The sequence below is a fragment of the Lacerta agilis genome, chromosome 4, assembly GCF_009819535.1.
Source record: "Lacerta agilis isolate rLacAgi1 chromosome 4, rLacAgi1.pri, whole genome shotgun sequence".
NCBI lineage: Eukaryota > Metazoa > Chordata > Lepidosauria > Squamata > Lacertidae > Lacerta > Lacerta agilis.
The window spans coordinates 50,583,698-50,602,859 of record NC_046315.1 but is presented as its reverse complement, the minus strand read 5'-3'; the positions used below and the strand labels follow the sequence as shown (position 1 = coordinate 50,602,859).

General features: G+C 39.6%; 1 protein-coding gene across 5 annotated transcripts in view; it reads right to left on the bottom strand.

Moving 5' to 3' along the window:
- The window catches only part of ITSN1 (intersectin 1), an 80,814-nt gene that overhangs the window by 21,615 nt on the left and 40,037 nt on the right, over positions 1 to 19,162 (bottom strand). For all 5 annotated transcript variants that reach the window (XM_033146964.1, XM_033146966.1, XM_033146968.1 and 2 more), the window contains 13 exons: positions 19,002 to 19,141; positions 15,782 to 15,903; positions 14,365 to 14,588; positions 12,379 to 12,500; positions 11,202 to 11,449; positions 10,115 to 10,274; positions 8,722 to 8,927; positions 7,045 to 7,124; positions 6,382 to 6,548; positions 5,384 to 5,429; positions 4,356 to 4,477; positions 2,643 to 2,760; positions 53 to 244 (listed from right to left, as the gene is read on the bottom strand). In XM_033146964.1, the coding sequence (XP_033002855.1) occupies positions 53 to 244; positions 2,643 to 2,760; positions 4,356 to 4,477; positions 5,384 to 5,429; positions 6,382 to 6,548; positions 7,045 to 7,124; positions 8,722 to 8,927; positions 10,115 to 10,274; positions 11,202 to 11,449; positions 12,379 to 12,500; positions 14,365 to 14,588; positions 15,782 to 15,903; positions 19,002 to 19,141 (1,947 nt within the window). The remainder of the gene's footprint in view (positions 1 to 52; positions 245 to 2,642; positions 2,761 to 4,355; positions 4,478 to 5,383; positions 5,430 to 6,381; positions 6,549 to 7,044; positions 7,125 to 8,721; positions 8,928 to 10,114; positions 10,275 to 11,201; positions 11,450 to 12,378; positions 12,501 to 14,364; positions 14,589 to 15,781; positions 15,904 to 19,001; positions 19,142 to 19,162) is intronic.

Sequence of the window (19,162 nt, the reverse complement as noted above, 5' to 3'; positions counted from 1 at the left end):
CTTTTAAAAAAAATACTATGTAAGCAACTACTGAGATAAAATAGTCACTTACATTGCTGGCTCGGGTCCATATCTGTTGTCAGTTTCACATAGTTGGATGGGAAGAGACCCATTTGCCCATTCACTTCTCCTTTCCACCAATCTGGGTCTTCCTTATTAAGGACGTTAATGATCTGGCCTTTGCTGAATGCTAATTCATCATCATTCTGTGCAATGTAGTCATACATACCAATTACTTGGCACACTGTTAAGACAATAAACAACATTTGAAACTGATAATATCCATGTCTACATATTTCTGAAACAACATGCTAGTGCTCCTAAAACATCTCCCTCCTTAAGTCACCATATTGTTACTACATAGCACAGTGCTTTAAAAGAGGAAGCTAAGCTATCAGGTCACCAATTAAAAAGTCAATTCCACCTCTCAGCTCACGAAAGGGGGTATAAGTGCACCCACTGACCTCACTCTAGCATGTCTCAGTTCTAAACTATGACAATCTCACATAATTGCTATTTTACTAGAGGCCAAAAATGGGGATATTGTTAAACCAAGTTTTTTAACTGCTTAGCAAAATTGGGGAAATATGGTGATCAATACACCAGCCAGAAGATCACCATAAAGAGAAATGATGTATTACACTGTGACTAACATAGCATCTTTCAATGACCATACTGAGCAGCCTGGCTTCACCAGTCAAAGAGTGTGTCAACAGAGTGTGGGAATATTTCAACATGTAGAAATTCCAGAGGAAATCATCATCAAACTGGATCAATACATTAAGATACTATCAGGGGTAAACATTCAAAGTGATGGTTTCCATAGAGTGCTATGATAAAGGGGCTTGTATTCCATGTAGCATTACGTAACCATCCCACTAGCACAATGATTTCCACTACCACAATAGGATTCCCCCCCCCCCCGCCTCAAACTTCCCCTTTCTCCAACCCTCTGAAGCAGATTTGGGGAGAGAGTGCTGTGCACACAGTGGAAGACAGGGTGGGATGTCCTGTTGCATAAGCATAAATCCTTTCACTGATAGGACAAAGGAGCTGGATACCACCCATAGTCTACAGCAGGGGTTGTAAACCTGGTCCCTACTGCCCAGTAGTGGGTGTTTCAGGATTCTAGGTAGGCGGTAGGGGGTTCTACTGAACAAGCTGAATCCTCCTTCCATTGAGCACTGGTGGGTGGTAAGGAAATTTTACCATCAAGAAAGATGCATTAGTGGGCGGTAGTTATAAAAAGGTTGACTACCCCTGGTCTACAGAATGCTATCAAACAAAGTCTATATATATCTACGTATTTTTAAAATGACTCTGCTTTGTTTATATGTTCTCTTGACTTAAAGAAGATTCTGACCTATACTCTTGTTTTAGATGTGAGTTGTGATAATGAATCTAACAATTCTTCAACAGCATGCAAATGATGGTGTTAGATCGGTGGATAAGATACATTCCACATCTGCACCAAAATTACCATCATATGTACATTTATTTTTAATCACTAATTATTATATTGAAGAACCATCTTAATCCCACTGTTGCACCTCTTTATGAAGAATTGTAACTGGATATGCAACCCAAAAATATTACAGAAACTATTTCCATTTGGATGGATATTTCTCTCTCATCTTTCAGCTAGCTTGGCTAAAAACAAACCACAATAGTAGATTGTAAGCCATATGAACTTCTGCCCCCTGCAATGAATAGTATATTTATTTAGGGTATATATGTATCACCCATCACAATACCTTTACAGGGCAGTTTCCAACATAATGTAAACAAAATAATTATGAAATATAGAATAAATCAATTAAAATTAATAAATATTAGATAATGCACAAATTAAAATAGTGATTAAAACAGTGAGGTAACTCCCAGTGTAATAAAATAAAATACAGCACCATTTTAAAAGTACAAACTTTTAGCTTGACACTTAAAAGACAATAAAGCTAGCACCAGGCAAGTAGGTGTTAGAAAGGGGATGTAGGACATTATTTCATCACCATCAATTTAAATGTTTTTCAATCTATGTTTGATGGACTGTTAAAAGAGTTTAGAAGCTTATAAAGGGCTCCTTAATGAGAAAAATCAAGCATTGTGGACAAGCTTAACTGAAAGACAGCTTGGCTACAACTACCTATTTTTATCTGCAATGTAAGGCTGCAGGGGAGCATTAGGTATATTCTAGGGTACACTCTCCAGTCACTCAGGGAGACAGTTAGCCCCCAAAGCCTGTCCCGCACTCTTCTGCATCACCCTGGGGGTTTCACAGCTCAGATTAATGCAACAGTTAAATTTATACAAAAAAGGTCCTCTGAACATAGAAAGTTTGGAAACCCCCTGATCTAAAGCATAGGCCAGGGTTAGGCAACCTAAGGCCTATGGGCCGGATGCAGCCCAATTGCCTTCTCAATCTGGCTCACGTGTTTTTATGTGAGTAGAATGTGTCCTTTTATTTAAAATGCCTCTCTGGGTTATTTGTGGGGCATAGGAATTTGTTCATTCCCCCACCCCAAAAAAATATAGTCTGGCCCACCACATGGTCTGAGGGATGGTGGACTGGCCCCCTGCTGAAAAAGGTTGCTGACCCCTGGCATAGGCAATAACATGTAATCAAATGCTACAGTATTACTTACCTGAAGGTAACACTACTGATTTAGATGGCTCGGTTGGTGTAGTTTTACTAGTACCAGGACTTAAGAGTTTCACATAGTTAGCAGGAAACCATCCTATCTGCCGTTTTTTCCCACGAGCCTAGTAAGAAAACAATAGCTTAGAATTTTGACAATCAAAATAACCTTGGCAAACTATCAGGAGCAGCTCTGTCTGAATTCTGTATTTGAAATACAAAAAATGGGTCATTCAACAGCCAGTGCAGTGCTCTGAACTTGTTCAAAGTTTAGAGTTTGGATCCAGGATGAACAGAAGCAATGTGCCTCCCTGAAGCCCTCAATATATCGCATAAGAACAGCCTCATGGAACAGGTGAATGGCCCATCTAGTCCAGCATCCTGTTCTCACAGTGGCCAGGTAGATGCCTATGGGAAAGTTGTAAGCAGCACAGAAGCACTCTCCCATCTTGCAATCTCCAGCAACTGGTATTCAGAAGCCTATAGCCTCCAACTGAGGAGATGGAGCGTGCTGTTCTGGAGTGCCTACTGAACCACAGAAACAGCTTATTGAATGTGCAAGAGGCAGAGTAGAAAGGGTGAATCAGGAAAATGCCATTGCACAAATGGAAGTGCACCCAGAGTTGTTTGGATCTAAGTTTATGGATGGAATTCAACTTTGGAATTCATTTCAGGCAAGCCGAAATGAACTGACAGAACCATCTCCCCACAGAGCCAATTGCCGGGGGGACAAAGGGGAAACCATATTGCACTAGCAGGATCCCATTAGTGCAACTGTTTAGTTGACTTTGGCCTTATGCCTTTGAAAATAGTATATCAGATTGTCAATACTGTACCCTAAAGTATGGCTCTCCTAATAAAGTTGAACTCATTTTCCATTAGTTATGGCTGTAAATGTAATGACATCTGTTGCTGTATGGTAATTGGTTAAGTAGATATAGTTGCCTCATCAATTCACTTCCTTTACTGCATTGCACAAAGTGAATTACAGCTCTGATAGTTTTGACATATCAAGAATAAGTGTGCCTCTAGTCCCTAGTATGGACCACAGATTTCAAAAGCAACTCTTAATAGTTGAGGTAACAACTATTCATTTTGTCCTGTTTTGACTTTCATTATCATCCAGGGAGAAATAATTATTAAATCATCACTCTCTTTACCAGTATAGCTCCTTTTAAACAGGAGGTTTTTATATGCTGTTTTTATATACTTCCATTCTTTCCAAGTTTTAATGCCATTAAATGTGTATGTGCAAAGCCAAATTAAGCAAAGGTATAAAATCACAGCAACAGGCAAGCATGATTGCCATGGCCACAGCACCATAATCTCTTCAGTTTGAGGAGTGCTACTATCATTGCCTGTGATCTTTTCTTCAAGAGTTTAATTCATATAGAGCAAACTGCTATGCTGCCCTATTTAAATAGTCTAAACAGGGCAGCACAGCAGTTCACTCCACACCAAGTTAAAAACTACATGCTATTTTTCTCAAGAGTGATGGAATTGTTACCCCAAACCTTAAAAGGAAAAAAAGTGCCAGGAAGGTGTTGATGAAAAAAATGATTGGTTTGAAAATATATCACTTTCATTTCAGATTAGGTTATGAAAAAAATAAATAATAATAACAGAACCAGATAAATATTTCCTTTTATGTCTACAGTTTTTGTAGCTTTCATTCTCTTTATACATAAGTAAAAGGTAAAAGCCAAAAATAGTCACTAACTTGAAGCTCTCCTTCCCACCATCCACCAGGATTCTTCTTCCTGATAAGTATTAGCTGACCAGGAGCAAGCGTAAGCTGTTCGGGACCTGTTGCTATGTACGAAGCAATAACTTGAGCAATTTCTGTTCAAATTCAAAAAGAAATTATTTTCATTAATCTGAAAATCACTTCCATTGTATTGTGTCTCCAATTGTTATAGTGTGGTTCTTGCCATTTCATCTACGGATTGCAAATAGACACAGTTTTCAATAATAGCTATCAGGGAGTTGCTGTATTTTAAACAGCAAAATTAGACCACCACACCAGAAATAATTGAATGATATGATGCAATGTAATCAGAACATTCTACTACACTACTTCGATTTATGCTTCCTCTTAAACAAATCACTTGAAGGTCAGTTGTAATAGGAGCTCCAACAATGCAGTGCTGAGCTAAATGTAATGCCAGTCCTCAACACTGTGTTCTAGAAAGAAAGTCATGAGTCTCAAAGCTCAGAGGAGAAAGAGCCAGACACCCCATCTTAACAAAATATACACCATTATATTTCATGCAAAACTGAAGAAGAAGAAGAAGAAGAAGAAGAAGAAGAAGAAGAAGAAGAAGAGGAGGGGGAGGAAGAGGAGGAGGAGTTTGGATTTGATATCCCGCTTTATCACTACCAGAAGGAGTCTCAAAGCAGCTAACCTTCCTTTCCCTTCCTCCCTCACAACAATCACTCTGTGAGGTGAGTGGGGCTGAGAGACTTCAGAGAAGTCTGACTAGCCCAAGGTCACCCAGCAGCTGCATGTGGAGGAGCGGAGACACGAACCCGGTTCCCCAGATTATGATTCTACCGCTCTTAACCACTACACCACACTGGCTCTCCTGTAAATGCCTGTAAGTCATGACACTGGTATCATATCAAAAAGCTGTAGGGCAAATGCACTTATTCTTTAAAATCCTTTGTACAGTTATATCTGTACAATGATACAAGAGTGGGAAAATAATTGCTTTGCAAAAGTTATTTTGTTTCTCAGAGTACGCTTACCAGGCTTCTTGCCTAAGCTTCCTGTTTTTCCAGCTGTTCCAGGCACCTTTAAATAATAGAACAAACATAACTCACACTTCCATAGAGTACATGGCAAGCTGCTTTGGAAATAGAGAAGTTTTCAAAACTGTAATATTGTAAGGTAAGATATTCTGCTGCTGAAAGGAAGTGGCAAAAGTCTCACAGAGTTCACATAAGCCCTTGGCAAACTACAAGTCCTTATTCCTGGGCTAGGTATACAGCAAGGAAAATTAATGGTTAAACTTCAAATATGGGAGCCCTTTTCTATTATTCCTATCTTAAATTACAACAAAATAAAATAAAAAATTCTTTCCAGTAGCACCTTAGAGACCAACTAAGTTTGTTCTTGGTATGAGCTTTCGTGTGCATGCACACTTCTTCAGATACACACACGAAAGCTCATACCAAGAACAAACTCAGTTGGTCTCTAAGGTGCTACTGGAAAGAATTTTTTATTTTATTTTGTTTTGACTATGGCAGACCAACACAGCTACCCACCTGTAACTTAAATTACAACATCAGAGTTAGAGCTATGTATACTCTGATGAAGGAAAACAGAACCTGCGTTCTGGCAACCCGAACTGGGCACCAAGAAAGTTTGCAGACATGAGGGCAAATCTGCTTAATTTAATTTGCATAATTTCATCTGGGTTCTTTTCACTTTGACTTTCAATGACAGCAATTGCACACACATATGACACAGCTACTGTATTACATGCAGATACAACATGTAAAAATAAAAGCAATTTTACAGGATTGTCACACATTACAGTCTACATGAATGTTTAGCACAGGCAATTTGTAAATGTGTCAAGTCATATTCAATAATTCTGAAAGTCAAACACAATACCACCTTGTGGTATACTGAAATCTAAATCCATTCTACTTTCAACTCTGCTTTCGAAAATTAACCCTTCACATGTGGCCCACTGATTATTAGCTTTTTAATAAAATGCATGCATATGTGTGCATTTTACCTCAGAGTCTTTGAGTCTAACATAGTTAGATGGAAATACTCCTGATTTATCGCCCAACGTTCCTGTCCACCAGTCTCCATCCTTCTTGGTCACAAGAATTAAATCCCCTTGCTGAAATGTTAAATCTCCTTGTTCAGAACTTTCGTAAGTGTACATGGCAACATATTCTGGAGGGAAGAAAATATTTAGAAATGAGAAAGTACTTGTCAATCAAACAATATTGTTTTATGGAAAAGAGTGGTGTCCTAATGTCCAATAGAAAAGGGGTAATGTAATACAGCATGCATTCTGCTCTCAAGTATTGAAATCCACCAGCTTTTTCTATTCTCACAAAATGACTTCAAGCCAGTGCAAGATGAAAACAAGGCCTGAGGCTCATGAAGGCTCATAACAATGAATAATGGTTTGCCATTATGTGCAAACTGTGCAATTTAGTTATCAAAACAATTGTTTTGCAGAAAATGTAACACAGGAAAGTTTGACAATACCGTTTATCTCACATAGTTTTGCTCTCAAACACCCAGTATTAGGCAATAGTATTAGCAACAGCAGCTTTATTATTTACATGCCACCCATCAGACTGGGTTGCCCCAGCCACTCTGGGCAACAAATCATTAAGCAAATCATGGTATTTTCAAGGCTCTCCAGTTAAAACATTCTTACCTTCCCCTGAAATGGAAGATTTTGTAACTGGCGATGTTCTCTTCAAGTTAGCAGGACTCTCTGAAGACCCAGAATCCATGCTTAAAGAAACAAATGTAAACATTTTATTGTCTAAATTAACATGGTTACAGAATATGAAAAGAGTACAGAGCACAATGATAAAAGTGGAAGTATTTCTTTTATAAACATTATTCTAATTTTTATTTGCAATCTTAATAGTACTTCCACATTGTACAAAAGTAGTTAAGTCTTCATCAGTCCCCTCTAAGGATGGGTAGTTTGAGGGTGTGGGACACTGCCTTGTCCGAGCTTTTAACCCATCAAAGGAAGGTTCTAAGTTGGGTCTCAGTTTAAATGCTTTATAAATAAAAATAGTGCATTGCATGGGTCTCCAACAACACAAAGCTCTGTGTGGTGAGGCTATTTTATTGATATGTTCCAAAATGTCCCTTTGTGGAATCTACTTTATTAGGATTTCTGGAAAAACATACTGAACTTTGTTAAATTTTTTTCCTAACTGAAATAATGTGCTCCACACAATTATTGTTCTTTGTTTTATTTGTGTTGTGCTTATTATGTTTTCAAAAACAACTGTTTTTTTTAAAGGTAGTTAATACTTCCTCTGCCTCTCTTTTATTAAAGGCTCTCAGACAACCATCCTATGCATGCACAGTAAAGAAAAACATTGTAAGGGCCTAAATAAATTTTTTGCGGGATTCTTTTCAAAAGTTATTACACACCAGGGCTTCTGGTCCCTGCTTGCTGCGCTCACCAACTCTGCCTACTCCTGTGCCAATCACACTTCCCCCACACCTGACCCCTCCCTTTACACCTCACCCACCCTCTCATCTTCCCCCCCCCACAGCTTGCCCCCTCTCTCCTTTCATAGCCCAGCTCAACCTCCACCCACTTTTAAAGGAGTGGAGTGCTTTACAGAGTGCCTTGCTAAACCACTCTGTGAAGCATCTCTGCCCCCCTCCTCTCTGCAGGTGCACTTAACACAGACTCTGTGTGCGCTTCACAGCACAGCTTATTATAGTGCTCTGTGAAGCATCTCTTCTTCCCATAGTAAACGCCTGCCACTAGTGCTGCTTCCTCACTCTCCTGTCTGCTGATTGTCACACTGGAGTTGGTGTAGCTGCCAATGAATTGCACATGACTGCAGCACATGATGGCGGATGTCAGGAAACCCCCCTCACCACAGCAGGTAGCGTTCCCGGGTCATTTGCAGTACAGGGAACCACCCTCTCCAGTTCGTAGTTCGTCCTCCTCCTCCCCGAGCGGAGGAAGCGATCGCTCCTCCAGTGGGGAGGGGGAGATGGAAGCAGGAAGTCGGGGCAGGGGCTGTGACAGGATCAGAGAGCCTCAGCACCAATTTCCCGCGCCCCGATTTCGCAGGGAGGAAGGACGTGGAAGGGGGAGGCGGGAGTTCAGGATCCCGCACCTCTTATGCTGGACCAAGAACCGGAAGCGGACATTCCCGGACTCTGCAGAGGGATGAGCTGGACGCTTTTACTGTAACTCCACTGTAAATATCTGCACAATAAAGAACTTAGTTTGTAGAAGCTCGGAGTCAGCCTGCTTCCTCATGAGCAACCACTGAGAGTCCTTACAGCAGCTTTAAACTTTTATGTATAAAGGAAGAAAGGTCCTGTAATGTCTGACAAAATCAAATACCTTGTTGATTTCCTTATAGGACCTGAAATAAGCTTCACATAGGATTTAGGAAACCAGCCTTTTTGCCCTTGAACTTCTCCAAACCACCACATGTCTTGCTGTTCTAACACCGTGATAATATCATTCTTGTTAAAATTAAGATGGTTGTCCTTTTTGGCTCTCCAAGGATACAGGGCCTGTGCTTGAAGTCCCTCCACTTTTTCACCCTGGTTAGATATATGAAGAGAACAGTAATTTATGCAGTGTGTTTCAGGAAACAAGAGTGGTCTATCATGATTTCTAAGCTCTTCCCATCTACTCTGTAAGAGTAAATTATTTCTTGCATTTGCATGAATTGTATACCACAATTCATTCTATCTGCAGCTCTACATTTATTTGCAAGTATAGTGGTGCCTCGCTAGACGAAAATAATTCGTTCTGCAAGTATTTTCGTCTAGCGATTTTTTCGTCTAGCGAAGCACCAATGCAAATAGTGGTTTTCGCTAGACAAAAAAAATATTTTTTTTCGTCTTGCGAGGCAGCCCCATTGACAAATTCGTCTTGCGGGGCAGCCTTCCGCTAGACGAATGCCTTCGTCTAGCGAGTTTTTCGTCTAGCGAGGCATTCGTCTAGCGGGGCACCACTGTACTTAACATGAAAAGCTGTCTTGTTTGTTTGTATCAAGTTTGTATCTACACTGTTTGGAAGTGGCTTTCCAGGATTTCAGGCAGGAGTTATTTCTATCCACAGCAGAGATGTCAACTGTTAGGCATGTGCTCTCCCACTGAACTACTCCTGTTAAAGCACTGCTTTACTGAGAAGCTTATTTATATTTAACACACATGAGAACTATTTAATAAATTTAAAGGCTGACTTTAATGCATATAGCAAATGTACAAAATTACTTTGAGTTTGTCACTGTGTCACTATGTTTACATGGTATCAGGGTAGCACTACTGTGTACACCAGAGCTTTCCAAACTTTTCATGTTTGTGACACACTTTTTAGACATGCATTGTTTCGCAACACAGTAATTCAGTTTAACTAGCAAACCAAAGGTTAAACTAACCCCTTTCCAGTCCCATGGAGAGTGTTCGCACGACACACCTACACACTTCAGCCAACACACTAATGTCTTGCGACACACAGTTTGGAAAGCTCTGGGGTACACTAATGACTGGAGAATAAGGAATACCTGAAATGTTAATCACACTTATCATTCCAACTCTGCAATTCTATGATTCTATGTCTACATATGCAAACTTGTGCTATTTTAGTCGCCCCCCCCTTTTTATTTGTGTGATAATCTTAAAAGAACTAATTCATTGACATATGCAGTTCACAACACTGAACATAACTTTAGGCTTACAGCCACATAGTACTACTCCACTCCTGTTGTGAAATGACAACTCACCTGACCCAAGACAGGAGAAGGAGATGATCCAGTAACAGTGGCTGGGGTGAAGGCAGATCTTTGCCTCAATTGCCCTGTGCTTGGAACAGTAAGGGAAGGTTGTGCTGCCCAAGCATCCCAGTTATCAGTCTCTTGTTTATCACTAGTACTTGCTGGCCAGCTGAAAAAGAAAAGTATGACGGGTTTGAACTGAAGACACACACAATTCTGTTCCTCTTATTTCTTCACTATTGCATGCTCTTCACATTAATGCTTATTCCTGCCCCAGACTGTATTATCCTAAATCTCCCTCATCTACAAAATATTCACTACTGCTGTGGCAATCTTTATCCAAACCTGAGAACTCCGAAAGAGATATTGATATTCACCAGCACATTTTTGCGGCAATCAGGTATTAGCTGGGCGCTGGTGCTTCTTCTTCAGACACTTAGGATCAGCTAAAAGGAACCAACAATGAAAGGCTCCCAGGCAACTATGATCATATTTTTTCCTCACTGCCTTTGAAGTTACATGAATGGTTTTTTTTTTTTATAAAAAAGAAACCATTTTATTTCTTTGGGTTTTTTTAAGTTTGTAATATGAGAAAAGCAATGTTTTCCTGACAAACAAGCTTGTTTGATGTATAGGTCTTGTCAACAAAGTGTAATAATATAATGTTACTAAAATTATATATACATAAAAATTGCTACCACAGAAATGAAGCAGAATCTTAAACTGGTTCTGTCAGATGACTGGTGCTCCAGAACCTTGGAATTTTAAGAGAGAAAATTCTTCCTGCCACCAATAGGTGGATCTGAATTCCATCCTGATGTACTCTTACATGCACAGGAGAAAATATTTTCAATAAAGCAATTCATTACATGTGGCAGGCTAGTAATAGTTTTGTTAGTATGAACTTTTTAAAGTGTATTTGCTATGCTGAATTAACTTCATAATGGTACTAATATGCTATAAACAACTAAGATATTATAGGTGGCTCAAATGTTTTGCAGACTTAACTGCAAGACTACTTTAAACCATGTGGATTATTCACCTTTACAGTTATAAAGAAGAAAGAAAGGAAAATTGAACCCCAATGAAACCGTACGTTGAACTGAAGTCTGCCCAGTTGTTGGCAGTTGTACTTGAATCTGTAGGAACAGGCGGTGCCAGTGGTGTTGTGGGCGTTTCACGCAACGAAACTTTAGGCGCAGCTCCAGCATCAGTTACCGGCTTTACAGAATTTGTAATTTCATTTTCAGAAATTCTCTCTGCATAGTTTGCAGGAAACCATCCTGTTTTCCCTTTCAGTTCACCTCCAAGCCACCCAGGCTCTCCAGTTTGGCTTTCATCCACCTGTACAAGTAAACCATATATTATATAAGATACAATACACAATTAATAATTTTTCTCCAAAAAGCATGGCATTTGAAAGTTAAGGAACAGTGTTACTGCTGCATGTACTAACTATTCCATGATGTTACAGCTACTTAAAAACAACAATCCCAAAGTACATTTGTAGTGATTATGGCTTTGATAAAATCCAAATGTGAAATTAAACCAGATACTTTGCGGAAACTGCTGATGTCTCAAAATAATCAAGTTGCAATAAATCAATTACAGACTGCAATTTTTTTGCAGCAATGTAATCTAAATCTTTCTAGATTTTCCAAAGGGTAGGAGACACAATGAGTTGGAACAACTGTAATTGTACTGATATCTATAGGTTGTTTTTTAAAAATACTTTATGTTGTAAGCCGACTTTATATATTTTATGAAACTGCAGATCTTAAGTACTTAAAAATGCTTCAATGAAGGTAGGAAAACACAAACAGGTGCATTCTGGGAGAGCCACATCCCTCCCTCAGTTTGACTTCCTGCCTTTGACAACAACGTGGAGCAATAGCTCATGCTGAAGACCTTTATGATCAATGGGGAAGCCTGCATGATGGGCTGCACTACTAAGACTGTGGGCAGGAATAAACCTGATCTGGAATAAATCTCTCTCCCGTTTGGGGACGAATGATCCTTAAGAACCAAGCCTTTTTCCTCCCCAACATGCTCCCTTTTTGGCCCTACTAATGGAGCATCAACTTCATTCAGGCTAGGGTGGTGACAGTGTTCCATTTCCATTGTCAGTTCTATTTCCTTCTTGTATTTAACCCTCTAGGCTAAGTACACTACTTTAAGACACCACTCCATCTTAATTTGTCCTTTCAGCCTCTAGGACGTTACAGTTTCACAACATATTTGTGTTTTTGTGTAATATTGTATTCTTCTGTTACCATGATTATGTCTCCTGGCTGGATAGTGATTTCATCATGACTTCGGGATTCAAATGGATAAAGTGCTCGATAATAGACAATTTTTACATCTTCCGGAGCAGAAATGGTTAATGGAGCCTTTTCTACGCACAAAAACAAAAGCATAACAAGGTTTATATCTTAGAAAAAAGGGCATTTTTGCTTGCCCAAATGTTACACTATTTTTCATTATACTTCTGCTGAACAGAATAAATGTTGTCTTCATTTTACCAAAGGAGAAACAAAGGAAAGTCAATCACATTTGCATTTAAAAACATTTGAAACTAAGTAAAAATCTAATCTGTATGTGATTTTTTTTACTCTGTTGTATCTAAAGAACTGAGGATGCATTGCAACAAACTCATAATTGAAGTGTAATAGCCCTTACGGCATATATACTAAAGGCCTTTGTAAATTGCACACCCATACATACAATAAAAAGTATATTCATAGGATACATAAAATCTATCAAAAATATAATGCCTGTTTTGGGAAAGCATGTTGAAAGCATTATTAAAGATAAAGTTAACTAAGCATATAGAGAAAGCTGACCTCTGGAACACCAAGCACTTCCACTCTTTACTTACACTAGGAGGGAGGGAAAGTGTGGCTGCTAGTATTGATGCTGAGGGGAGCACTATAAAAGGGGTATAAATTTATCATTGGTGTGGAAAAGGTCATGAGACAAGTCTCTCTCTTTTTCATAATGCTATAACCATGGTTATTCAACAACCTCAAGGTGTGGGGGATTCAGGACAGACAAAAGGAAGTACTTCTACACACAGAACACTGCTGAACTATGGGTTTAGCACCAACAAGATGGAGTAATGGCCACCAACCTGGATGGCTTAAAAGAGGGTCAAGGATGGAGGATAAGGCTATCAATGGATACTAGCCATGATGGCTATTATTACTTTAGCCCTATGCCTCTGAATACCAGTTGCTGAGAAAGAGGGGAGCCAATCTGGGCCCCAGGTTATGGGTGCCCAGTGTGTGCAGCGTCATGACATCATGCCCCCAGGTTATGGGTGCCACCGGAAGTTGGGTTCCAAGGTCTCGCAAGCCCTTGGACAGCATCTCTGAGGTCTCACGAGGCCTCCAACATGACTTCCGGTGCTTTGCGAGGGGGCCCTGCGGTGCGGGTCCTGAGCACCCAAAACAAAATGCTTGTGGGTGCTCGGGCATCCAGAGCCCCATATAGTTCTCTGGAAACATGAGTGGGAGAGTGTTATTATGTGATGTTCTGGTTTGTGCTTCCCATAGACATCTGCTTAGCCACTGTGAGAACAGAAGGCTGGACTAGATGGGCCGCTGATCTGATCCAGCGGGTATCTTTTTACTTTTGAAGACTGCAGTTATAAATCATATACAGTGGTACCTCTAGTTGCAGACATGATCCGTTCCTGGGTGCCATTCACACCCCAAAAAGTCCGTAACTAGAGCAGCGCTTCTGCGCATGTATACACTTTTGGGTTTGCTGCGTTTGCAAGCCGAAAAGACGCAACATGAACCTAACGCAATACGAGGTATGACTGCACATTTTTCTCAGACGTCCAAGACTGGTAACAATGTGCCCTGGTATCATCTAACATTGACTTCTCCCAGTGATGGAGAATCTTTATGGAACTTACATTCCAAGTAATGCCATTTACCTATCCTGCAGGTCTATATTAGTTTGGGTGGGAGGAATGAATAGATTTTCACCACAAGAGGCTAACTCTGAACCCAGTAACTAGAATGTATTTTAAGTTCTGTTCTAGTTTGGGTTTAGAGACTTTCAAGTAATGGTGCAGATTCATTTGGAACTAGGTTAAATAAAATAAAGATTCAGACTTGCTTCTGTTTTTGATTAAGTTTTCCTCCCTGACCAAACTTGAATATTTTATTTTAAAAAGATACACATCTGTACATAATATGATGGGAATAAGACTTCTCGTGTCCATAACAGGATTCCCCACTCATTTGTACCTGCAGTTGACCAGGGAGCCTGGAGAGCTGGTTTTGTTGCATCTTTAAATGGATGAAAAAGTTTATCTAATTTTTCTTGCACTTCTTGTTTGCTCTTCTCATCATTCTCCTTCTTTTTGCTCAATTCTTCCCATTTTTGCTTTTCTTCTTCTTGAATTTTTCTGGGCCGTGGGAGTTCTTCCTCCTGTTGTATTCTGTCAAGCCACTGTCTCTCTCGGGTTCTTCTAATTGGTGCAGAAAAATAAAGCAGGCATGATATAGGCATGTTGCCTGAATAGCTCAGTGGGAGAGATCCAATGTAGTGTGAGTGGGTGTTTCTTCATGTAATGGTGCTTCTTTTCCCTGCCCCTCCCTGCAGCCCCTTGCACACCCAAAATCGGCTCTTGAGGATTGGGAGTATCTGCAGAACAGATGTTGGGGGTTCGTGGGGGGCTGGAGGGAGAAGAGAAACGTGGATTCCTATAGTCTATGTGGAGGTCTGTTGATTTAAAAGTGTATTAAATATTATATTGTTAAAATTGCTATAACCTTCCCTGGAACCTTATGGTAAATGGTGGATAATAAAATTATTTTATTTATTTCATAAAATATATACACCACTTGATTGAGAGAAAAAAACACCTCAAAGTGGTTTACAGAAAGATAATAAAATCAAGAAAAATTTACACCCCTACTTTAAAACATATAAAACTTAAAATATTAAGAGAGATTAAAATTACTTCAAATTTCTAAGCATCAGGGTAGGCTTGTCTAAACAAGAATAGAGTGAAACTGCCTGGTTGATCTCAATAGGCAGGAAGTTCTAAAATGTAGGCGATGCCACACTAAACAATCAAGTTATTACAAAAGCAGAACAGGCACCTCTAGTATTAATAACAACAACAATTCTGTTTTTTGTAGAGCTGAGGCCTCTGCGTTCCTTGCATGAAACTCCCTTCCTCACCCAAATCAAGCAGTACTGAGCAGCCTGTACACAATTCAGTTCTGTTTCGGGCAGGGATTGGTTGCACATGCTAGTTCTCCATGGGCAGAACTGAATTGTGCAGCCATACCAAGGACTGAATCCTCCACCCATCAACTGATAGGTGGAAGATTCACACCTGCTTTCTACAGGGATCAACTGTGTGTACTAGGGAACTAGCATATGTGGTCAAGCTAAACAGGACTGGATCCCAACCAATCAGGTGACATTACCTGACAGGTTGGTGTGATTCACAGAAAATGGCCTTGTGTGTCAAATCAGAAATCCTGCTAGGCCAAGACTAGACCAGAGGTTCTCTACACCCTATTCAGCATTTCCTATATTTGTAGGCAATGTGTTCTTCTCTAGAATGCCAAATATCTTGATGCACAAAGTTCTGATTGTATCCTTTTCATAGAAAATGTGAAAAATACATTTTTAATAAATTCTACTTACCTCTGACTATCTTTTTGATTTTCCAGCTCTGATTTCCTCTCTTGCTCCTTCTGCTTTAGCCTGTCAGCTTCAATGTTCTTTTGCTTCTGCAGCTGCTGCTTGTTATGTATCTCCCTCAACTCCTGCAACAGGGGGTGGCATATTTTTCAGCATAAAGAACAAACGTTCATGTTTTGGACAGCCAAATAAACTAGTATTATGAATATTGTTAAACATTACTTTGGTACCCAGGACTGGTTACAACATGGGTTGCTAGTTAAAGTTTGCTGTTCTTATTGATTTTAATTTTAAAATTTCTACCCTATTTCTCCAGAGACTCAAGATGGCTAGTGAACAGTAACAGAAACCTCAGAAATCCCTTAAAAAAAAACCAATATACCTTGATTTTTAAAAACAATATCCAGTCCATTTAACAAACAAACATCTGATCTGGTGTGTATAACAGACACCTGAGTGGATGAGCCATGCCTGCCTGGGTACATGGTACACCACCAGTCTAGTGTGTGTGTGTGTGTGTGTCAATCATCCATTAAAAGTGTGTCTTCCACACCAAGACCAATCCACATTGTGAGGGGCAGTTTCTGGTATTGGGTCAAAAGGACACAACAGTGGTGTTGTTAGTGTACTGCCCACAGCAATGAACTTTCCTTGACCAAGCTGGTTGAAGGAGACTTGGATGTGTTAGAGGACTTCAACATTCATGCTAAGGCTGCTTCAAATGGGTCAACTCAGGATTTATTGACAAGCATGGGCCTATTCCAGTACAATGGTCCAATCCATGTGCTCAGAGACACCCTCAACTTGGTTCCCCCCAAGCAAATCAGCAGTACTTTGTTGATTGTGGAGTTTATTGTAATGGACAGATCATTCCCTAGTGAGGTTTGAATTAGGAGCAACTATCCCAACTCCACAAGGGTGGAGGACCCATTGAGATGGTCCACTCATGAAGACTTATGAAATGGTTCCTGAATACTCTGGGGGATTTTCTGGCCGATATTGCTGGCACTTCTACTGAGGGTATTGCTATGTAATTGAGACATGTATATGGTGATTGACATTATTGTTCCTGAGTGCCCTTGCCACTGTGGAGTTCACAGGTCATCTTGGTACTGTAGTGACCTGCATGTAATGAAGCAGGACAGTCAAAGGCTAGAGTGGTGTACATCTCAATCTGAACCTGAACAAACATGGACGAGAGCACTTTAACATACCTACCAGGGGTGGTAGGATAAAGGGCTTTCTCTGTGGCAGCCTCAAAAATGTGGAACTCCTGTTTTATCAAGGTGCATCTTGCATCATCATTCTTGAGTTTTCATTGTCAGCTGAAGACACCGCTATAAAAGTATTTTTTGTGATCTACGTAAAAGCTGTTAATATGCAAATATTGTTGCATTTGTGTTTAATTTAAAATTGTATTACTTCACTTATGCTCTTGTAACCAAACCTCTTGTGGAATATTGATCCAAATTTACATCCCTTTAATAATTTCCTGAGTCTGCTGTCCCAAGCCAGAAGTTTTTAATTAGCGTGTTAGAAAGGCTTGCAAGGAACAAGAGTTCGCATGAGTACACAAGCTCTAGTACAATCCGTACACAAGGTTTGTAATCAAATTTTGCTGCTAAAAGGGATATCCTGTGGCCTCCAGAAACACTATTGCCCCAGCTATGAGGAAGGAAGTTATTTAATAAGAAACTGGGACATTCTTGGAAGACTACTGAAACTGGAAGCTGTCACTGAAAGGAAAAATATCTCTCAAACTTTGGATTCTGAATGCGAAGTTTAATTGGTCAACACCCGATGTGTACAGTGCTTACTCAAGATAGTACTAACAGTAATATGGAACACATTTCATGCTCAAAGTCAAATTCGGGGATACCTTAAAAGAATAAGTGGCTTGAAACTTCCACTGACTTTTTTATTGGGCTGCCCAAGACAGTCTCTGGGGTACAATAGTGCTGGGTGACTTCAATTCATACAGAGGGTGCTGCTGGGCAGGCTCAAGACTCCATGGCCTCCATAACCATTTGAATCTTAATGTCTGCTTGTGATGACCATTTGAATCTCAATTAACATTTGAATTTTATGTCTGGTTATGATGGCCACAACAGCAAGCCATACGTAATGCTGGAATCACTGTAACCTCAAGAGTAACAGGTTATGTTCTTAAATAGTAAAAGAGATAGCCATCACCTTTGCTAATTATTCAACAGATCTATTATGTCTTAACTGAACGTCTTGTTAATAGCAAGCACTCTAATATTTCTGGATGTTATTTAAGAACTAACTAAATTACTGGTGAGCAATTTATGTTGAAAACTTAAGTAATCTCTAAAAATCATTAATTAGATGAGTTGTTTGGTGGGTTATGAAATCTCACATCAAAAGTAAAGTCCTAATCTTGTCTGCAGTGCTGAAGAGAAAAGGGCAGCTTTGGCCAGAAAGTAGCTTACCGGTACAATAATGAAAGGAAAAGGTCCAATTAGCTTTAAGAGAAATCACAGAATTCATAGGATGACAGAGAAAAGCTTTCACTAATGCCTAAGGATATCAGTTTACTGCATGGCTATGAATTTGTGCTTTTAGCATCACTCAGTGTATCTCTTTTATTCAGAGCAATTTTCATTTTAGAAAGGGTGAAATGAAGGGCAAGGATAAGGAGGAACTTGATCTTTTTTCAGTGCTCTCTATCTGCACAATCAACTCATCCTTTCTTTCGCCTTACAATTATTTCATTTTTAGTACAGAAAAGAGCATCTAACCTACTAAGAAAGTAAGTGCTATGTATTCGTTGATTTAAAAATGGATTTACAAGCTTAAATCAAATATTATCACAATTTGTTCTGTGTATGATGAACTTACATAGTAAAGCAAGTAAAATTCTGTAATTTAGACATCTAACTTTCATGGTAATTCTATTTAATGTTTCGCCTGCCTTTTAGGCAAAGCGCTCACAATGTTTTTTGAATGATCAAGGATACACTTCTGCTACCTTGTAGTGGTGATAAGGCATGGCTGTAGCTCAGTGGTAGTGCATCTGCTTTGCATGCAGAAGATGTCGGGTTCAATCCCTAACCTCTCTAGGTAGGGCTGTCAGTCAGTGAAGACAGTACTGAGCTAGATGGACCAATGGTCTGGCTCAGTATAAGGCGGCTTCCCAAAGTCCTACATTCTTGAGCTTTCTGGATTTACTCAGAAAATGTCACAGCTTAGACATTATTACCTTGAGCTGATTATTGAAAATATCTATCTCTTGAAGTTTTGATCTTGTTTCTTTTTCTACTTCATCCAGCTGATCACGAAGCTGCTGGTGTGCTAACTCCTTTGCTTCTAAGGCTCTTTTGACAGTGAGAAGTGAGTCTCCTGTTTTTAAAAACATTGACA